Consider the following 23,061-nt stretch of genomic DNA (forward strand, 5'->3'; position numbering starts at 1 on the left):
GTATATGATGTAGGCATGTAATTTTATCATTTGTCCTTAAATTCCTTTTTATCTGCGTACCATGCACAACATATTCAGTGTGACAAAGATCATTCTGTATTCACTTCCTTTTGATAAAACACGGCTAACCACAGCTGATAACATCCTGCTGTCCCTCAAACTGTTAAACTACTTATATGAATATGAAAAATACAAATTGATGACAATATTTTATTTTATTTGAGGGTTGAAGAAAGGAAACATGGATCTTGAAGGAGAGAGGAAATACATGCCGGTAAATCATTCTACAGCCGGTCTGTTACTTAAGAAAGATAATTGTAGTAATGTGGCCATTGTTAAATGTTACCGACCATACACTGATGCCGAGGGGATCAATGACGTTAGTTCCTCGAAGCGTCTTCCATTGAAATACTTGTAGAACAAGTAAACTTCAACAATATTTTATTTTAGCTTTCCACAATTTGTAAATTAGAGCATCTCTATCACAGGACCTTTGTAGTGTAACGGTCTACAAATTCGACTTTGAGAGTGACAGTTGCTGGTTCAGTTCCCGCCGAAGAATAAATTGTTTGTAAGAATGGATTTTTTACTTAATTGAATAATGCTGTGAGTTTTGTGATTTTGATTTTTACGTTGTATATTATTACTTTTCAAAAGCTAAGACTCAAATGTTTAGGAATACTGATTTCAACTTTTTAACTTCTGACCAGTATGCAGTATGCAAGGCCATCATTGTTACTACCCATTAGTTATCTGCTGCCATATTTAGAGACAAAATGTATTTTAGCAAATAATACAAGTTATTAATTTCCAATTTGCATAAATAATAATTAATATATTATGTAAAAAAAGGTATATTCTTTGTGTAATATAAACAAGTACACTATGACGTAAATAATTAGTGAAATTATAGGTATTTAACCACAGCTTGTGGTCTGTGTTTTATCACGTCAATGCTTTATTGTTAGTCAGTATTTGATTGGTGTTCAGGTGTGATACAGCTTAGGTGGCCATTAAAAAAGGTTAGCAATATGATTAGGCGGTGGTATTTGACAATTATATTGTGTGGCATATTGCTGGTTTGCAATGGAACTGCCCCATCTTCTTGTTTGCTGAAGGAGACTTGCGGAGCTTGCATCAGGACTTCGGGGTGTGTCTGGTGCGCCATTCCGGTATGTATCAAAACTTTGAAATTTAACAGTAATCATTCGCTTTCTTTCTAGATTAACAACTCACATTAAAAATAATAGGTATTAAAATCACAAACACAAAACTTTTTGTTTTCTGTGAATACCTACCACAGCCAGTGGGAATATGGCATCTCCAACTGGGGTATGTTGTGAGGCTGAAGGTAGTGTGGGATGGGGAGGATGAATGTAGAGAAGCACCTGGCTATTCAGATCTAGTCACCAAACAATTAATTCAGCCTTGTTTGGTGACCAGATCAGAATTGTCGTGTACTTCTATTTTATTTTATTTTATTTATTTGGGAAAATCAACAGATTATTTACATATATAAGAATAAACTAAATAATATAGATAAAATCCAATAACAGATTTTCACTTAAAATTATAATAATAATAAAAAATATTAAAACAAGAAACTAAGGGTTCTGTACCCGTGGCCTGAGAAATTTACAAAAAATACAAAATTGTAAATAATAAATAAAAAATAATAACAGATCTAGGAACACAAATAATATACTAATAACCAGCTAAATTTCAAAAATTTAAATTTAACTGATATACTAATAACCAACTAAAATTCAAAACAAAATGTATTGTAAAATTTCAACACAGCAGCAATCAATAACACTACACAATAGCAATAATAACAATATAATAAATGTATACCTACAACTAAATTGAACACATGAGTATAAATTGGAAGGTAAGTAACTGGAAAGGATTCAAAGCAATAACATGATAACTTCAAGTAGAATATTTAAAATTATTTAATGTTAGTTATTACATATCTTTTAAAGGTTCCTAAATTACTTGAGAATATGTCCATATCATTAAAATTCTTATTAAATATACTACAGGCTCTGAATATAAACGCATTTTGTCTTATATTAGTAGAACATTTATGGAGATGAAAAAGTGATTTTTCTCTAGTTCTAACGCTCGGAACTCTAAAATTAATTTCAGACAGAAGGGGAGAACAATCAATAAAGCCATTGATAATTTTATGGAGATATATTATATCTGCGGAGTCTCTTCTAGTTTTTAATGGCTTAAGTCCATAAAGGTCCATCGAGCTGTTTACGTCAAGGTTTGAATTTAGTTTGAAATTTAAATGATGGACAAATTTACTTCTCCATCTCCTTCCCCTTCCCACTACCTTCAGCCTCAAAACATACCCCAATTGGGGATGCCATAGTCTCACTGGCTCCTGATGGTTGGGAATATTGTGCAATATTCACATTAAAAATAAAAAAGTATTTTTTTATTTATATCAATTCTCAAAATGATTGCTTTCTATGAACAATGTAAATTACTTTCTAACCGGATTAAAGTATATGTAATGTTTGGTTAAAATACATGTATTCAGTAAATCATTATTGGCGTAACACCACAACTTAGGTGACGATAAGGTCACCACACAGATCCACCGAGATGACTCACTTTGCTAAGCAGATTCACTAAATTTACACGGTTTACAGTTGATAAGCTGCTTGAATAATAATATATAATGATCGTAATTAATAAATATACTTCCACTTCCATACTCTCAAAGGTATTGGAAAGGGTGGCTAGTAATCAATTGCTCGCATATCTCTAGAATAACAACATCCTTAGCGATCGACAAAGTGGATTTCGACGAAATCGACTGTGTGGCGATCTGTTCGGATATGTGATGCATATTTGGGGGCGGTACTTGGAGCGTTTTGAATAAACTTAAACCGTCAGTTGGATATATCCAACCTGTTACATGTACGGGATCCATTAAAATCCTGCATAGTCGGATTGCGGATGTTCTCAAGGGAAGAACAATTCAGACTGTAGTTGGCGGCTCTTCTTCCTCTGCACCAAATCAATGCGGCTACGCCACAAGGATCAGTGCTGTCATCAACGCTGTTTTGTTGCATATCTCGTTCAATTTGCACCAATTTGTTAATACGCTCACGACAGCACCGTTCACAAGGGTTATCTTTTTGACAAGCCTTCTTCCACTTATGATGTCCAAACAGCTCGAGAAGTTTTGAGACAAAAAGTAGACCACCACCTGGAGAAGGTTTGTGCCTGGGGTGAGGCAAACCTGGTAAATCTCAGCTCAAGTGTCAGGACTCCAAAGAAGCCTGAGTAAATCTGGCTACCAAGAAACTGGGAGTCTTGTATAGGTCTAGCTGATTCTTCAATAGAGAACAGATGTTAATCGTGTACAAATCTCAAGTACACCCAACAATTGAATAAGGGAGCCACCTCTAGGCTGGAGCCCCAAAATACTTGATAAACCTGCTGGATTCTGTGCAAAGGAGGGCAGTCTGATTGACAATCCATTGTTAACAGACCGATCGCCATCTCTTATGCACAGATGCCATGTTGGCGTGCTGAGTCTGTTCTTAAGGTATTTTAATGAAGCCTGCTCTAAGGAGCTAGCGGTATTGATCCCCGGTGCACGTGTGTGAAACTCAAAAGACACGAGTGGAGTACCCATTCACAGTTGATGTTATCGTCATGAGAATGGGTCATTTCTTCAACTCTCTTTTGGATTAGTCGGCACATATGTGGAACGAGCTAACGGCATCCTTCTTTTTCCCTCCTTCATGCAATCCGGGCCCCTACAAGACCCGCATTAATAAATCCCTTCCAGATGTAAATGCCTCTATCTTAACCCGCCTCACAACACTGCCTAACCGGGTGGCGACATAGTACCCTGTCTTTACACTGTACAGACAGGGGCGCTCTTGTTAAGTGTCAGATAATAAAGAATCCCTGAACAAATTAAACTGTGTGTTTCTAAAAATATACATTATGTATAAAGAATTTATCACTGTAGTAAGTAAGCAGTGGCGGCTCGTGACTTTTCAGTGAGTAAAATTTAAATATTGTAAATTTTTTTCCCAAATTTCAATTTTTTGTGTGAAGATTTTCAGGATTCTTTCATTTAAATGAGACACTGCTAGTGAGGAATGAAAAAGCAAGTTGACTTCTAGGATTTTATATATAACTACAGTCTAACATGGTTATAACGAGCATGAGGGGACCAACTAAATTTGCACTTTATAGCCATTACTCGTTATATTCAAATTTTCAATTTGGTAGGCGGGAATGGGTAACGCCGCCCTGGGAACCATTTATTGGATTACCAACACCTCTGCCACAGGTCACCCCAAGTGGTTCGCTACGTTTGGTGACTTAGCAGGGGTGCCCGGGTTCATGGGTTAAGGTTTGCCCGGGTCTTGGTGGCGGGTGCGTCGGCCCACCTTCTGCGTGGCGGGCCGGTTGGGAGATGCTGGTTGAGGGAGACCCTTTACAACCGGTTACCGCTGTCCGGGCCGCTCGATAGTACAGGGGCCCGACCCTCAGGCTCACGACTAAGGGTGGGCTGCCCCATCAGCGAGTGAAAAAACCCCGCCACTGCTGTTGTGCCGGTTCGTGACCGGAGGGGACCCAGCAGCAGCGTTTGGGGCGCATTGGATGCCCTCTCCAGCCGGACTCTCCCAGCCTATCGCCTAGCACCGCAGTGGGTGGGCTGGAACCAAACGCTCATCACTCCTGGACAGCCTGAACCCCAGATTCCTACCCACCCCTCATACCTTTCCTTTCCAGACCTTTCCTTTCACCTCCTACCCTTATAAAAAAAAAATAAAATAAATTCATGAACATACAACACAACAATTTTAACATCGTTACAGCGGCGAATAGCAGGCGTCCCCGGTGCGGGCCAAAACTGTTGGTAAATTTTGCCAACATTCGCTGCCTGCACACAAATTTAAATTCCGTCCATCACCATCTTTTGTCCCAACGTCCCAACCTTCTTTTCCTATCCGAAACTCAGATAGCCGAGCCGCCAGACTCCTCCTATCTGGACTGCCCGGGCTTTACCCTCGCAAGCAAATTCCGACTGAAAGGAGGAGTCTGCCTCTATAGTCGAGCTGACGTCAACTGTGTGCGACTATTGAGTCTGGAAAACTCCAGATTCGACGTAATGTGGGTGCGCGTCAATCTTGCCAGTACGGCAAGATTCTACGCATGTCTATACCGCTCACCGAACCATAGCGAATCAGACACTTCCGAGCTCTTCAAACATTTGAGCGATACTATTGATGATCTCTTGCCCCGCTACCCTTCGGCCGAGTTTATTGTTCTGGGGGACTTCAACGTTCATAACGAACCATGGTTGAAGTTGTCAGGCCCAACGGACTCGGCTGGCCGACAGGCGGAATCCTTTGCCATTTGCTACGGATTAGAGCAATTAGTTCAGGAGCCTACAAGGGTTCCTGATGTCCAGACTCACCGCTCCAATCTGTTAGACCTATTCTTAACTACTGTGCCACACGGTTATAAGATTGACGTCACAGCGCCTCTGGGATCATCTGACCACTGCCTAGTGACGACATCAATCCCCGTTAGCCTCAGACCAACCAATGAGAGGCTGAGGAGAAAAGTGTGGCACTATAGGTCAGCAGATTGGTTCGGTATGCGGGCCCATTTCAACGCTTTTCCGTGGTCAGCTGTTTGTTTTCGGACTTCGGACCCTTCAAGATGTGCCCAGGAGATTGGTGAAGTCATCAAATCGGCGATGGATGGCTTCATACAATCGACTACTAAAGAAACTGGTGTGGGCTCAAAGCCGTGGTTCAGTCGACAATGCTCCGAAGCAGTCCGACGAAAAAACGCGGCTTACCGAGCCTACAACACATCTCGAACGCCCGAAAGCAGATCAGCATACAACAAATCGGCAAAGGAATGCAAGAGAATCATCAATAGGTCAAAATTCGAACACGACCTGCAGATCAGCAAAAAGCTGGCTGCCTGCCCGCATGGCAGCAGAGCATTCTGGTCGCTTGCGGGCTCAATAGGTCGAAATTTTTGCAAACCCAGTTTGCCACCTCTTACCAGACCTGACGGCTCACTAGCAAACACCGCCACCGAAAAGGCTAACTTATTAGGGAAAATGTTTGCGGAAAACTCGACCCTCGACGACGGGGGTGCTGTTCCGCCGTCGGTTCCTCACTGCGGCTTCTATATGAAAAAGCTGAGGATCCGGCATCGGGATGTACTCCACGTCATACGGGGGCTCGATGTTAACAAAGCTAGTGGACCTGATGGAATACCTGCCCTGGTATTGCAGAGGTGTGCTGCGGAAATAGTTCCAGTTTTGACAAAGCTCTTCAAAATGTCCCTGAAGTGTGGCACTGTGCCCTCTGGTTGGAAAAAAGCGGTCATTCACCCTATTCCCAAGAAAGGTGACCGCTCCAACCCGGCCAACTACCGCCCCATAGCGATCACATCAGTTCTGTCCAAAGTGATGGAACGTGTGATAAACGACAAACTGCTCACATACCTCGAGAAGAACAAAATTATCAACGACCGTCAATACGGATTCCGGCGGAACCGCTCGTGCGGTGATCTTCTCGCGTATGTGACGCATGTTTGGGGGCGGTGCCTGGAACGTCACGGTGAGACCCAAACGGTCGCACTAGACATATCCAAGGCCTTTGACCGGGTCTGGCACCGAGGACTTGTCAACAAATTGCATTCTTACGGACTTCCCGCATCCCTGTGTACGTGGATTGCTGACTTTTTAAGGGATAGGTCGATTCAGGCGGTTGCTGACGGTTTCACCTCTTCCTCGCACTCCATAAATGCTGGCGTCCCACAGGGATCGGTTCTGTCTCCGACTTTGTTTTTGTTGCACATCAATGACCTTTTGACATGTGCACCGATTCATTGTTACGCGGATGACAGTACAGTTCATGATAGCTTTTTGTTTGACAAGCCCCCAAAGGGCACACAAACTCCAACGGCTCGGAGGGCTTTGAAGCAGAGAATGGACGGTTATCTCGAGAGTATTTCCTCCTGGGGTAAAAATAATCTCGTCGAATTTAATGTTTCAAAGACCCAATCCTGTCTGATTACGTCTAAAAGGGATCCAAATGATAATCTAGTCTCCTTCAACGGAAGCAATCTTCCGAACAGGCCTTCCATTGATATGCTTGGTGTAACTATAAGTGACCAGCTCAGGTACGGGGGCTCCATCGAAGCCAGAGTAAAGTTGGCCTCTCAGAAGCTGGGCGTACTGTACAGGGCCCGCAGATACTTTAATAGTACACAACTGCTCACCCTGTACAAATCGCAAGTGCGCCCTACTGTCGAATTTGGCAGCCATCTCTGGTCTGGAGCCCCAAAATACCTGAAAAAAACCCTTGACTCTGTGCAGAAACGGGCGGTCCGTTTGATAGATTCCCCAATCTTAACAAACGGACTGCAATCTTTAGAGCACAGGCGTCAAGTAGGTATGCTGTCCTTGTTCTATCGGTATTACAATGGAAGATGCTCTGAGGAACTAGCGTCATTGATCCCTTCGGCACCGGTGCGTAGTCGGGATACACGCCAAACGCGCGCCCAACATTTGTACACAGTTGACACTTGTCACATGAGAACGGGTCGCTTCTACGATTCGTTCTTAAGTTCAACAGCTCGGCTGTGGAACGAACTGCCGGCCTCTGTGTTTCCTCCCTCCTACAACATGGGACTCTTCAAGACCCATGTTCACTCCTTCCTCTCCAAAAAAAGACCCTCCACACAGCATCCCCAAAGATGACATAGGCCCCGAGGGAAATTATTTTCTTCAGGGCCTCCTGTGTGGAGTAAATATAAAAATAAAAAAAAATAGGTTTTTCAAAAGTCATATGAACCTACCTCTACTATAAAAACATTCATAAAAGTACACTATATTTTCAAAATACGAGTAGGTATTACTTATTAAAAAAAATACACTTTTACTACTCAAATATATCAATGAATGTTTTAAAGATTTTGCTTTCATGCTTCTCAATTTCCTCTTCAAAACAATCATCCCCTTTTTCAAGGCTTCGAAGAAAAATATGACTTAATCTTACTATCACCGACTTTTTTTTATTTATTTAAGGAGAAAACACAGATACAGACAATAATTAAAAGATAATTTTGTAAAACAATAACTTGAGAATTCACTTGCATCCTAACTATTTCTCACAGATTGACTGGTAGATAACAATTTTAAATATTTTTTTACATGTAAATAAGGAAAAAGTATAAAAGAAAATTATTTTGAAAATAGATAATGCTCAGTGTCAAATAAAAGTGTATAAATATTTTTTATACAAGTTTAGTGAATGAAGTAAGTACACATTTTCTTTTTTTTATAGGAAAACAGACTTCAATTTCCTACCAAAAGTACCATATTATGTATCAAAAAATATGTCGGAATCCTTCAGGTTTTGGTTTTCATTATACAATTCGCACATTCTTCTGATTGGATCCCTGACACAAGCATTTGTGGCTAATATGGAATAAGTCGTTAAGCCTCGTCGTTCTGGGTGGTATTTTAAAGTTTATTAGATTGAGTAAGCCAGGACAGTCGATAAAGTTGTTACAGATTTTGTACAAGGTCATTAGGGCAAGGTAAGTTCGCCGGTTAGTAAGAGTGGAGACATTATATTTCGAGAGCATATTTGTGTATCCCCGTTTAGGTGGGCTCATTCTGTGGTTGAGGTAACACAGAAATTTCTTCTGGATACTTTCAATATTTTCTTTACTTATAGATATCGTAAAGTGGAGTCCATATGGAGGTGCAGTATTCAAGTTGAGAACGGACCAGGGTATAGTAAAGCCTTGTGCGTATTGTACCTACCGATTGTAAAATCGCACTTGTCATAAAAACTAGCTTGCGGAATTGTTTTGGTTTTCGGCTCTAAAATTTTAATTGTCATAAACCAGTGATGCACAACCCGCGGCCCCATTCCTATGGCCCGCATGTCAATTTCATACGGCCCACCTGGCTATAGAGAAAAATGTTTAGGGTAATCCTTCAAAACCCTGGCTGAGAATCTTTTTGCATATAGTTTTGGTAAATTTACGCTGCATGTTACACTAAATTTGAAGATCAGTATGCACAACACCAAATTCTAAAATATCAACAGATATATATCTTGAAATTCGCTGTCAACCCCCTCCCCCTTCAACAAAAAAAATAAAAACCATAGAGTCGCGGGCTGATTGAAAAATAGGCAAAGCTGAAAAAGTTGTGCATAACTATTATAAATTTACCCCGTGCAGAGATGCACATACTTGTAACTAGGTACCTTCATAAACATATTTATTGGTTTTTAAAACGAAATTGACGATGAGTTGTAATACAAAAGAAGATTTAAAAAAGGAACAAATTTGCAAAGGTCGAATTTAGCATTACTTTCGCAGATTTTATGACAATTTTACATAGTACCCGATGGATAGCAATGTTTCACATAGCCGACAATCTTACAAAGGTAGTGCCATAAACGGAATAGGAAATTCCCACCAGCCGGGCAAAAATTATTGAAGGAGAAAATTAATTTTCAACAAAATGCAACACCAACTCAATATTCTTAGTGTGTGGCAACATTTGGTCTAAAATACCCTAGTATTTATTTGTAAGTTAAAAAAATAAAATGTTACCAGATCATGAAAATCCTACGAGAAGTTGCAACGATTTTAGTAATAAAATTTTAAAATTTTATATCTAAATAAAATATACTTAAAAAAATTTGTAATAGTAATTAAAACAGAGTCCAGTTACGTTAAGGCGATGCCATACATAGTAATGCAAAATCATGTGTTTTTGGTTTGAAAATTTGGTCGCCTAGGAATGTTTCAGATGCTTTAATTAAATACTGTGAGTAGAATACATCTTGGCCTTTGAAATAATTGAGTATTTTTTAGATAAGTCTTTTTATAAGCCCAGAAAAAAATAATGTATAAGGCCTATGAAAACTGCTTTAAAGTTCAAAATCTCCTACTTACGAACCCATTTTCGGTTATTATTTTATTGTATAATGTGGTAAATTAAGTTATTTATAAAATAATCGAAAAAAAATTAAATATTACAAAATAAAATAAAAGGCACTTTTTGGCCATGTTTTTTTCTTGAATAAATCAAAACAGGCGGATGGTGTTAAGCGGGAATTTAAACCTTATCGCCATCTACGTAAGGGTTGTTATTGATAGCGGCTCAATTTAAAATATTACACGACGTAGTGCATCGCCTTAAATTATATTATGTATTCACTTTTAACTTTCAAGGGCCTTCTCCACTTGGAACACCGATTTTGGAAGAAATTTTAGTACATTGAAATGTTATATATATATTGATTGTTATATATATTGATATTTCAGACAGTTGGGTCTACCAAAGACAGCGATTCTCTGGTGCGCTGCGTCAATGTCAACCAGCAGCCAGCAGGATGGTGTCCGCAGGAGCACATCCTCAACCCTGTCAGCTCGGTCAAAGTGATTGAAGACAAGGACCTTACTGCGGGATCACCTGAAGAAGAAGCCGTTCAGGTTTGTAGTTCATATATAATTTTACTCCGACGGAACGATTCTAATTTGGCAGTTGCTAGAGCCCAAAAACTATTTAATGTGTAAAAAAAGGCAAAGAATAAAGAAACTTTAATAAAAAGATGTTGAAAATATCACTGTTCTCGTGCAGTATTTCTCAGACCTGCATGTATACCCCTGGTGTCACACAGTTGAACTTTATATTGCTGCCAATAACGTTACAATACATCTAGACTTGTCTCACAAAATTAAGATAAAATGTGGCAAGTAAGCCCGTTGTCCCACGGGTCAGTAAGCAATCGACATAAACCGAATGCTGCAAGACCCTGCACTAAAAAGTTCTACACCGAACTGAGCTGCAGACCATTACCTAACTATAATGAACTTAATTTTCTGCGCAGTTTTTTGCAGCATTCGGTTTATGTCGATTGCTTATTGACCCATAGGATGACGGGCTAAGAAACACTCTTATCTTTCCCGGAAATTCTTAATACAAAAGTTGTTCATGTATGACAAAGATATTAAAAAAATGTATGTGTAAGAACGAAATAAACTGTAAGACTGGGCGGCATTCGGCATTCAAAAGTTGCGTAGAATACTACCCCAAGGCCAACTAGATTTATAAGCCTGGGCGCCAGAGGGATTTTGAGTCGTCAAATGATCCAATCAGTGCCGTGCCAAAATAGAGCAACAAGAGTTTGCTAATGGTGGCGATTCTTGTTGATACTTATTGTTACTGCAGTTTTGTATGTTGTTTTACTGCAAGCACATAAATAAACAGAGTGATTAGACTATTTTAAACAGTGACGTTTAGTTGGTGACAGCACTGACTTTGTAATTTGGCTGTTGCCCCAGACCCCTAATCTAGTCGGCCTTGCATTTTCTCTACGAAGCATATGTAGAACCTCGTTAATTCGAAATCCAGCGGACATCAAAATTCAAATTTCGAATTAACGAATTCCCACGTAATTCGAAATTTTATGAAAAAAAAAAAAAAAAAAAAATACGCCGAAAATCGATTTTCTCGGCCGCCTCTTCAAATCCGGGTAGTATTTTAGTTGTAAATTCGTATTAATACCAATTATTTCTTTATTTGCGCGGTCGATTACCGTAGCGGCGGGCCCTGTAAATTCAGATATTCGCAATAAATTCGTAAAAATGCTATATATTTACGCGTAAATCGAGATTTCGCTGCCGATTTCGGTCGCGGCCTACCCTTTAAATTGAGATATTCGTAAAAATACGATACATTTCCGCGTAAATCGAGATTTCGCGGTAATTTTCTGTCGCGGCCGGCCCTTTATTTCAAATATCTGAATTTGAATTCGTAAAAATACGATATGTTTCCGCGTAAAACGAGAATTCGCGGCCGTATTCCGTCACGGCCGGCTCTTCAAATTCAGATATTCGAAATAAATTCGTAAAAATATGATATATTTCCGCGTAAATCGAATTTTGTCGGCAGTTTTTCGTTGCGGCCGGCCTTTTAAGTTCAGATATTTGAAGTAAATTCGTAAAAATATGTCATATTTCGGCATGGATCGAAAATTTTCGGCCGATTTCCGTCGCGCCGTATTTTTTCAACGCGGATATTCGAAGTAAAGTTAGTAAAAATACGATATATTTACGCGTAAATCGAAATTACGCGGCCGAGTTTCGTCGCGGCCGACCCTTTAAATGCAGATATTTGGCGTAAACTCGTAAAACTACGACATATATCCGCGTAAAATGTATTTTCTCGGCCCTTTAAACTCGGATATTCGAAATAAATTTGAAAAAATATGACATTCCAGTGTAAATCGATTCAGATTTACAAAATAATAATACTAATTAGGACGATGTATAACCACGTAAAAATACATTTTTCGGCGTTTTACCGCCACGGCTGACTTTTAGATTCAGATTTACGAAATATTATGATTTATTTTCGCAAAAATCAAATTTTTTCGAATTACAAGAACAAATTTTCGTGCGCGGACAAAAATAAATTACGAATTAACGAATTTCGAATTAAAAAAAAAATTGTATGAAAAAAATTTTCAGCGGAAATTTTTTTTGCGAAAATTTCGAATTACGCGTATTTTCGAATTATCGGGGTTCGAATTAACGGGGTTCTACTGTAATCTTCAGACGGCAAAACACTGTGCAATTTATTTAGAAGTAGCACACGTTTAGTACTAAAACTATAAAATCAAAAGCATTACAATTGATGTACTTTTTGCTTGCCACTTCGAGTCTGTATATATTGTAAAGTCATTGATGTTGCGCTTAGATTTTTCTTATGTCTACCGTTTTTACACTGTTTTTTTATTATTATTCTCTTCTTCTCATGTTTAGTTTACTTTAAAAAAAAAATTCTACAACACATCTCACCAACCTCAAGCTTCAAACAAAGTATAACAGACGAGTAAGAAAATAAATTCATTCAGTATAATCTGCATTGTAATCAAAATGATGTTTTCATTTCCTGTCTTCCAGATAAAGCCTCAAAGGATTCGTCTCACTCTTAGACAGGGAGAACAAAAAAGAATTGATCTACAGTATCAGCAAGCCATGAGTTACCCTGTGGATCTGTACTACTTGATGGACTTGTCAGCCTCCATGGCGGACGACAAGGATGCCCTGTCAGCACTTGGGAATAAACTTGCCATCGTCATGAAGAATATTACCAACAACTTCAGACTGGGTTTCGGCAGCTTTGTTGATAAGCCTGAAATGCCGTATGTTAGTACTGTCCCTGAAAAGTAAGTAAATCAAATGCAGTTCCATAATAGCGAACACTGTGCGCAATCAATCAGTGTTGAGTCAGTTTAGTGAGATTTTTTCAATTTAGCACAATACATACCGACACTGACTTTGATGGCGCACATACCTATCCATTTTTTTCTTTTATTTATCATGACCACATTAAATTTGTAACAATGGTTTTTGCTATGCCTGTCTCACTGGGAGGAGTTCCTGTGCCAAGTCAGGCATTAATATTACATCCCAGAGGTAAATCATTATGTGTAAACGCAGAATAATAAAATTTGGCCGGTCAGTAGCCGAGTTGACATCGCATTTGGGTCCCACCCCGGCGTAGTGTGTTTAATACGTTGGCTGGCTAAATCCTCCATCACAACACAACATTTTCCGCTTACTGTGGTGGTGGTAGGAGATTTTCAAAAAATTTTCAGGTTATTCGTAACCCAGGAATGTTTGTCTTTCTTTTTAAAAAAAAAAAATTACAATCGTGTATCTCCTGGAATCTTGGATTGCTCTTCAAATGATAGTCGGAGAACAAACAATGTTGTTTTTTCGTCGATGTAATTATAGTGAAGCTGGATAGACAGCCAGTAGGCCAATGACGATAGGAATTCTGTGTTCTATGATGATAGGAATCATTCTTTGAGATTGACCTCAGGGAGCTTATAATAATTCTGTAGTTCTCTATAATATCAATAGCTATGAATTAATGCTACAAGTGCCATCTATGTTTAGCACAGCCAATCAATATCTAATATATTACAAATCCAGTTACTCCGGCTCAAATTAAAAATTATTTTCTAGGCTGAAGAAACCTTGCATGCTTCCCAACAACATAGTATGTGCACCTCCATACAGTTACAAAAATCAAATGCCTCTCACAACGGACACCAACTCGTTCTCGGAAGAAGTAAAGTCTGCTCCGGTGTCAGGAAACATGGACTACCCTGAAGGGGGTCTGGATGCCTTGATGCAAGTCATGGTGTGCACCAAGGACATCGGCTGGCGCCCCAAAGCCAGGAGGCTTGTCATCTTCTCCACTGACGCTGGATTCCACATGGCTGGAGATGGAAAACTTGCTGGAATAGTTGAACCTAACGATGAGCTGTGTCACTTGGATAAATACGGCACATATACAAATTCCCTTCACACCGACTACCCGTCCATTGCTCAGATAGATAAGATTGCTAGACAAAATAACATCAATGTTATTTTTGCCATTACTTCAAAACAAGGAGAGACCTATAAAATGCTGAAGAATAATATATACGGAGCATCTTATGGAACACTAACAAAGGATTCATCCAACATTGTGGATCTTGTCCAAGCTGAATACGATGTAAGAATTGTTTTTTTAGATAATTCTAATGACTAATTCATTATTTATAATATTATGTACATTATTTATTATATGTAATATAATAGCGCACAAAATTAGTCAAGTATTATAGCATCTTATAGGCCAATGACATTTACTTATAAATAATAAATGTTATGATTTAAGATTTTCACGGCCAAAAGTATTTTTGTTATTTGTTTTTGGGGTATTATGCCGTGTTGCGCTAACTCCTTCTTTAGCCAACGTTTCGGACAGCATTGCAGTGTCCATCATCAGGGCAGATGTGTTATTTAAATAATTAAATATTAAATAATTTAAATAATTAAAAATTTAAATAATTTAAATAACACATCTGCCCTGATGATGGACACTGCAATGCTGTCCGAAACGTTGGCTAAAGAAGGAGTTAGCGCAACACGGCATAATACCCCAAAAACAAATAACAAAAATAATAAATGTTGTTTGCTTTCCAGAAACTCGTTGACTCTATAACTATTAGTGACGACTCTGGAGGTTCAGTGGAGATCCAGTATTTCTCAAACTGTTTAGGAGGAGAGGAAAAACAAAGAAATGAATGTGGAGGATTACGCGGGAGACCCACAGTTAACTTTACAGCCATTATTAAGGCGGTGAGTTGCCCCGTCAACAAGGCGGAATGGAACCAAGTTATCAATATCAAACCAGGCTCCTTGAATGAAAGTCTTTCTATCGAATTGGACATTATCTGTCAATGTCCATGTGAAGAGCAAGGCCATTTAGGTTTCGAACCACACTCCAAAAGTTGCAATGCAAGCGGAAGTTTACAGTGCGGAGTGTGTTCTTGCGATTCGGGTCGCTACGGCCGCTTTTGCGAATGCTCCGGCGATGAAGCTAAGACCATATCAGGTGACACCAGCCACTGCAGTCAAAACGCCACGGCAGGAGACATCTGCTCAGGTCTTGGCTTCTGCAAGTGTGGCAAATGTGATTGCGTCAAAAGATCTAATCCAGAAGAAGTCATTTATGGAACTTATTGCGAGTGCGATAACTTCTCTTGCAAGAGATATGGAGGGCTATTATGTTCGGGTGCAGAGAGGGGGCGCTGCGACTGCGGAGAGTGTCGGTGCGAGTCGGGCTGGAGCGGGCCGGCCTGCGAGTGCCGGGAGACCAACTCTACCTGCATGGCGCAGGACTCGGAGGAAGTCTGTTCCGGACATGGGGACTGCGTCTGCGGGGCCTGTCAGTGCAAATTAACAGACAAGTTCCGCTACTCCGGTAGATACTGTGAAGAATGCCCGCACTGCACCGGAACTAGATGCGACGAATTACGCCATTGTGTCGAGTGTCAGATACATAAGAGTGGATTATACGATGAAAGCGATTGTAGTATCAAGTGCACCGGTTTTGAAGCCGAGACTGTGGACTATATTAATGAAACTGTGGTTACTGACAATAAAGAAAGCAATGTGGAACGAATTTGTCTAGTGCCCGATAATGGGTGCACAATTATTTTCAAATATAGATATGAAGAAGACAATATTGGTTTGAAAGTACATGCCTTGAAAGAAAAAAGATGCGGTGTTCAAATCGATTTGTGGGGTGAGTAGAAGGTTTCATTATGTATCTGAAGATTGAATGTTTTAACAATAGGTATAATGCTTGTTTACTAATCATTTAAATAATATTTTCAGCGGTGATTTTTGGTGTAGTTGGTGGCACGGTGTTGGCTGGCCTGGGAATCCTCATCATCTGGAAGATTCTGACCTCCATCCACGACAAGAGAGAGTACATCAGGTTTGAGAAGGAGAGGCAGATGGCCAAATGGGACCGCGGAGACAACCCCCTCTACAAACCTTCTACCACGACATTCAGTAACCCTACTTTCAGGAGCACATAACTTTTTTCTATAGCGCTTAAATCTATAAATATATTTTGAATTAACATTTCATGTTTGTATCATAATTACTAAATAAAAAATACGTAAATTAATTTTTAACAGTAATAATTAAACAGTTCAATGGTGTTATTATGTATTGGGTAGTGATAAAATATTGGAAGAATAAAACTAAAATCCGTATATTTTTAAATTTATTAAGTAAGTATATCTCTGTACAACCAGATATCTATACCGTGGATATAATAATATTTAATCATACATTAGTTCCTATTAAAAAAATTAAAATTTACAAATTAACGAGCCACCTGCATTTTTCACAATAATTCTTTTCAATCATCCTAATTCACACAGTTCCAATCGTTTCTATGTATTCTATTTTGTTAACAATTAAATTCAACAAGTTATCAATTTCAACTATTACATGTAAAAATAACCTTCAATTTAAGACAACAATAGATACTGTATAAAAAAGAATGAAAAAAAATTATAATTTGGGAAACAATTAGAAAACAACAAAAAAAAACTTAATGGCTAAAAGATGATAAAATATTCATTCATAAAATTGTACACAAAGATAGAATTGCATCAACAATAAGCCAATACAGAAATGTTGTCAGCTTGAAAAATTATCAAAACAGCATTAATAACTTTAAACGTTTGCAATCATAGATTACTTGAAATAAAGTAAGTTGGCAAGCCCAGTTTAAATATCTCATTGTGACGAATAAAATAAAAATTCAAAATAACGATTTTTTTATTTATCAAACATAATGCAACATACATGTGTTAAACAATAAATAAATTAATTGTGGCAGAGGAGTCATCTAAGAATACAATTTTGGTGCAACAATATGGATGAACAAAAGTCGGCTGTCTCCCGAACATATACGCAGGTATGATCAAGAAACAAAAGTCGGCTGTCTCCCGAACATATACGCAGGTATGATCAAGAAACAAAAGTCGGCTGTCTCCCGAACATATACGCAGGTATGATCAAGAAAAATCCATATAACAAAAAAAAGATAAAAAAATATTGATTGAAATATTCAGTTTCTTAAAGTCCAATATATTCCCAATGGTCCATATGTTACAATTGCATGGTATTTGACCTGCATTTTGTTCATAAAAACAATGCAACTAAAACAAGAAGTCAATTATTTTTCAGTAGAGCTTTCCCCATCCATTCAATTAACTTTAATGAAATGGCAGCATTCATTTACTAGGCAATACCAGTGGCAGCTCGTGACTTTTGAGTGTGTCAGAGTTTTAAAAATATGACGTTATTAATGGTGTAGCTGAATTTTTTTTTTTTTCAAAAATCATTTTTGTGTGCAACATTATCAATAACTTTTATTTGTATTTTTTAATTCAATTCTAGCCGACTCAAAAGTCACGAGCAGCCACTGTGTGGTGGTGACCACCTTTTGCTTTCGGAAACGTTAGCATTTAACAATACAAATATAATTTTATTGTGACCTAATGCATAGTGAAAACATTATTTTTGTAACACAACATGAATTTTGTTAAATGATTTTATAAACATGACTTCTTGTAACAATATAAAAATAATGCACAAAACTGTATACGACAAGCAAACTACAGAACCCCCAAATGACAATTTTATAAAGGCGGTTGCGTTTTACCCAAGACTATTCACTTAGAATGACTGCTCAGCTGTTAACTAGAGGGATGGAGACAATGGACTGCTAAAAGTGTAACTCCATTTCATGGATTCGGTATTACTGTAGTTTACCTCTCCATTACGGAATAGACGACAGTGCAATATGTATAAAGTATTCATAGACAGTGGAAGAAAGGTTGTTACTTTACAAGTGTTATATATAACAAATCATTTGTTTGATCAATAATAATAATTGATATAAACATTACAAATACTAAATAAATATGTTTTTTTTTAAAGAAATTATATTATCAACTAAATCCTTTATTGTTTGTTTCTAAAACAATTTTTTTTTTACATAATAATATGTTTAGGCATGCCAGAAAAGAGAAAGGTTTACACACCAGGAATAAGCTATATGTATTATTTGATGAAAACACAGCATTTTAGGAATAATTTTTACTCTATGCAAGTGAGAAATATATAAATAATAAAAATGAACCCAAACCACAACATGAACACATAAAACCACTGTTTATGATTTGAGGAGCCCAGAGTGGTTTATTTCTAAGGCAGGGCAAGAGAAACAGGGTTGATAGGAAACGCCTGTGGCTGTGCTCTAAGCTCTGCACTAATGAACCCTTTAAAATCTTCTCACAGAGGAAGAGAAAAAGAGTTGTTAGGAAACATTAAAAAATGAAACCTAAAACAGATGGTACCCTTTAAGATCCTCTCTCAAAGCAAGTGACCGTCGGACAGAGGAAGAGATCCGGAGTTGATAGGAAACTTCTATGCTCGGAGCCCTGAACTAATTGTACCCTTTAAGATCCTCTCTCAAAGCAAGTGACCGTGGGACAGAAGATGGGAAGCGGATTTGATAGGAAACGTGTGCGCTTAACTGATGGTACCCTTTAAGATCCTCTCTCAAAGCAAGTGACCGTGGGACAGAAGACGGGAAGCGGATTTGATAGGAAACGTGTGCCCTTAACTGATGGTACCCTTTAAGATCCACTCTCAAAGCAAGTGACCGTGGGACAGAAGACGGGAAGCGGAGTTGATAGGAAACGTGTGCCCTTAACTGATGGTACCCTTGATCCTCTCTCAAAGCAAGTGACCGTGGGACAGAAGACGGGAAGCGGATTTGATAGGAAACGTGTGCCCTTAACTGATGGTACCCTTTAAGATCCTCTCTCAAAGCAAGTGACCGTGGGACAGAAGACGGGAAGCGGATTTGATAGGAAACGTGTGCCCTTAACTGATGGTACCCTTTAAGATCCTCTCTTAAGCATAATCTAACTTTACCTAAATGGAATTTTTCATATTGGTACAATATTTGTTGTTAATTTACATATGATTAAAAAAATACTATTTATAATCTGATAGTTTTGCAAAAAATATTATAGTATATATGTATATAACATCCTTAATCAATTACTCTCATCTCCAATATAATGTAATAAAATTAATAAATTGCTATGAATTATAAATTACATATTTACAAATCGGATCAACTACTTTTACGACCCGCTTACATGCGCAAAATATATTGGCAAACACTTTGCTGAAAATATTCTACTCAGACATTTTATTCATGAGGACTACTAAAGGAATGGCTTATTTCACAAACTATAAAACATCCGCCCTATTCAGGAAATAAACGTAAATATTTGTCCTAACCGAACCAACTATTTATTTAGGAATCACACAAAACTTCAAACACCAAGGAAATTGATAAATATCTCATAAACATTTACACTCAAATGGTGTACCATAAAGTCAAGTGACATTAATAATTGTAATGAGTTAGGAAATCTACCACTGATCAGTGATCACTGATCACTGATCAGTGATCACTGATTACTGATCACTGATCACTGATCACTGATCACTGATCACTGATCACTGATTACTGATTACTGATCACTGATCACTTATCACTGATCACTGATCACTTATCACTGATCACTGATCACTGATCACTGATCACTGATCACAGATCACTGATCGGCCTCTCGTCTAATTTCAAATACTGGAAATCCTTAGTCTAACGTGGAGTTTTTATGCGTGAGCTATTAGTTGATTGCAAAATACCGAGAGTGGTTAATTATCAATGGCAAAGCTAGTGCTACGATATGGCACTGAAGCCTTACTCGTACTTGATTACTTGAAGTGCGGGAAAACTTTCTATATTTTATAATACATTCAAAAATGGTCAGATTTTTATGTAACTGCTTTTTTATATTTATTTATAAAAATCCCTGCAAAATTAGCAATAGTATTAATAAAGCTAGATTTTAATGGCAATCAAAATAAATCAGGGGTCGTTGACCGCCATCTACATATCAGAAAATACAATAGCCTCAGCCAAACTAGTATTGTCATTTATCAGTATTTTTAAAGTAATTCATTCTGACATCAGTCGGACAGACTTTTACTGGTGTTGGTCCTTCACCAAACAATGGTGAATTTATTGTAAGAGTTAACAAATTCGCCTAACATTTGGGTAAAGTGTTCCATCTGTAATACATCATTAAGCAAGTAAATTGTAGAAAGAATTTGTCCGAGTCGTATCCGACTGATATAGTCATTTTTCTATTTAATAAAACTATCTATGCATAACGTGTTAAGTATTTCACTTTCTACGTACTTAGCTAATATATGTTAAACAATCCATAAGCTCATAACTGACTTTGAAAATACATATTGAAAACTAACCAAACAAGATTTACTAAAAAAATAATTTAAAAACCAAAAACAAACAATACCATTTTTATAATATAATTTTTTATCTCTATAAAGTTTGAACAACGTTACTGACAAACCATAATTTCATACAAAAATACAATGAAAATAAAACACCTTTGACTTTTCCACAAAAAGTCTTGAAAGTAATAAGTATTATTCTGAAATTCACAAAATAAACAATTTCAATTAACAAAATACATAGTTCATATTACATTGGTAACATGTTATTTACAACCATTATTATTATGTATTAGAAATCAAATATATAAGACAGCAAAATAAAACAAATTCTCATACACATTATGTAATAATTAAATTAAATATTCTATGTGAATATAATAAAATAAAATTTATTCCAGTTCAATGCAATCACACACTGTCACATGTTCTCATTTTCAATTATTTATTTGCTGAGCCATGCTTTTTGTAATTATCAAATTGCAAGGAATTATTATTACTGATCAAAAGTTTACAATGCAAATTCGTCTTAAAGAAATTGGAAATATGTACTATTGTGTGTGACTAAACAAGTAATATGTTTATAGATACTTAATGTGGTTCTTCTAGTTAACACGTGACAATGAGAATAGATAAAACCAAGCAACACTTTCAAAGAACCCAATCAATATAACAAAAGAACTTTCAAAGAACCCAATCAATATAACAAAAGAACTTTCAAAGAACACAATCAATATAGAAAAGGCTCTATGCTGTTCTCTCACATAGTCTAGGATAAGTCCCTGAAAGAAAAAATTCACAATATTAAAAACATTTTTTTTTCTCTAAAATAACTAAATGCAATCGTTATTATTATTTGTAAAACTAAATTAATTGAATTAAATTTGTAATGCACCCATGGCAATGCTTCTCCATGATAATTTCTCCACAAATATTTTACATTCATTCTCCTTAAAAAATCACATATTATCGGAGAAAGAAAAATAATATTTCAAACCTTTTATTATAATTTATTTATCATTTACAATGTCTAAAACTACACAAACTATTTTACAAACAAAATTATGTATCTTCAGGTCTCCAAATATTGGAATATAAAAGATGGTTGCAGTTGGATGGGAGCAACTTCTTTACTTTAATACAAAAATAAAACCAAAAATATACCAAGAGGTGACCTTACTTTGGAGTCCTGAATATAACACGTACACTAAATACAAAAGCAATATTGTTATGAAACAATGCACATTTTGTTTTTAACAATCCATTCACAAACAAATGCAAAACAGATGAACAATAAAGTTCAGAGGTGTTAGGGAACAGAATATTGTTAAACAGGCAAACAAAATATATATTAAATTAAAAAATAATAATCCACTGAACACGGCCATGGCCAGGTATTTGAAAGTCGTAAACCCAAAGAATAACAGAGTATTTTTTGGTTTTCACAATGGTACGAGAAACCCTTCTTTACCCTTTTAGTTTTCTTACATCCACTACTCGCTGAAGGCACTGAGGAGCAAATGTACAAATATCAAATAGATGAATTTTTTATTTATTTTATTTATTTATTGTTTGTTTGTAAATATTACATAATACAATTAATGAACTTAAAATGTCCAACTAGGCGATTGCCCGTTTTAGGACATAAAAGAATTGTAAATGGATATTTTTCTGAAACTAGATGACTTAATTTACAACCCCGTTTTGGTGTGATAGCATAATATGTACTCACCAGGAGAAGGCCATTACTTTTATAATAATTATTTATTTAAACACCAATTTTTTGTGTGGAAAAAACTGTTTGAATCATTTTAATTACTTCCTGTTTTTGTAAAGCCACGGCACGCCTCTAATATTTACAGAAAAATAATTAAAAATCAAAACACATAAATATAGCAAGCACACAAAGACACAGACAATTTTTATTTGCATAGATAATTTACTTTCAACATGAGAACTAATAATTTGAATCCTTCTTGAAAACTACAAATATGTCTATAACGGGTAGTTATAAAATAAACAATGCAAGCATTAGTTTGTAAAGTGTCACAGAATCAGTTATCGGTTTCAATTGGGTTTATTAATCAGCTCTGAAAGATGTACAATCAGAGTAAGACAAAGACATTTCCATTACTTTAGTGGTTAATTTACAAATTTTTAACAGCTGAAAAGCGGGGCAGTATATCGGTATAAGGGTTCATATGTACCACTTGAGCAACTTTCACGTAAATTAAAGTTCAAATTTAA

General features: G+C 37.0%; 2 protein-coding genes across 3 annotated transcripts in view; one reads left to right on the forward strand and one right to left on the reverse strand.

The window, feature by feature from the left end:
* The first annotated feature begins 754 nt into the window (after nucleotides 1–754).
* On the forward strand, nucleotides 755–16,490 carry LOC149424051 (integrin beta-PS-like). The gene is made up of 6 exons (XM_089651228.1): nucleotides 755–1,172; nucleotides 10,366–10,533; nucleotides 13,009–13,274; nucleotides 14,080–14,614; nucleotides 15,088–16,192; nucleotides 16,285–16,490. Exons 1-6 carry the CDS (start codon nucleotides 1,032–1,034, stop codon nucleotides 16,488–16,490), a joined length of 2,421 nt encoding a protein of 806 aa, XP_089507354.1. The 5' UTR covers nucleotides 755–1,031.
* A 22-nt stretch (nucleotides 16,491–16,512) lies between these two features.
* The window catches only part of GckIII (Germinal centre kinase III), a 228,214-nt gene continuing 221,665 nt past the window's right edge, over nucleotides 16,513–23,061 (reverse strand). For both annotated transcript variants that reach the window (XM_089651230.1, XM_089651229.1), the window contains exon 10: nucleotides 16,513–21,596. In XM_089651230.1, coding sequence (XP_089507356.1) covers nucleotides 21,584–21,596 — 13 coding nt within the window. In that variant the 3' untranslated portion in view covers nucleotides 16,513–21,583. The remainder of the gene's footprint in view (nucleotides 21,597–23,061) is intronic.

The sequence above is a fragment of the Hesperophylax consimilis genome, chromosome 4 (genome assembly GCF_061612785.1).
Source record: "Hesperophylax consimilis isolate HC1 chromosome 4, BYU_Hcon_1.0, whole genome shotgun sequence".
Taxonomy (NCBI): domain Eukaryota; kingdom Metazoa; phylum Arthropoda; class Insecta; order Trichoptera; family Limnephilidae; genus Hesperophylax; species Hesperophylax consimilis.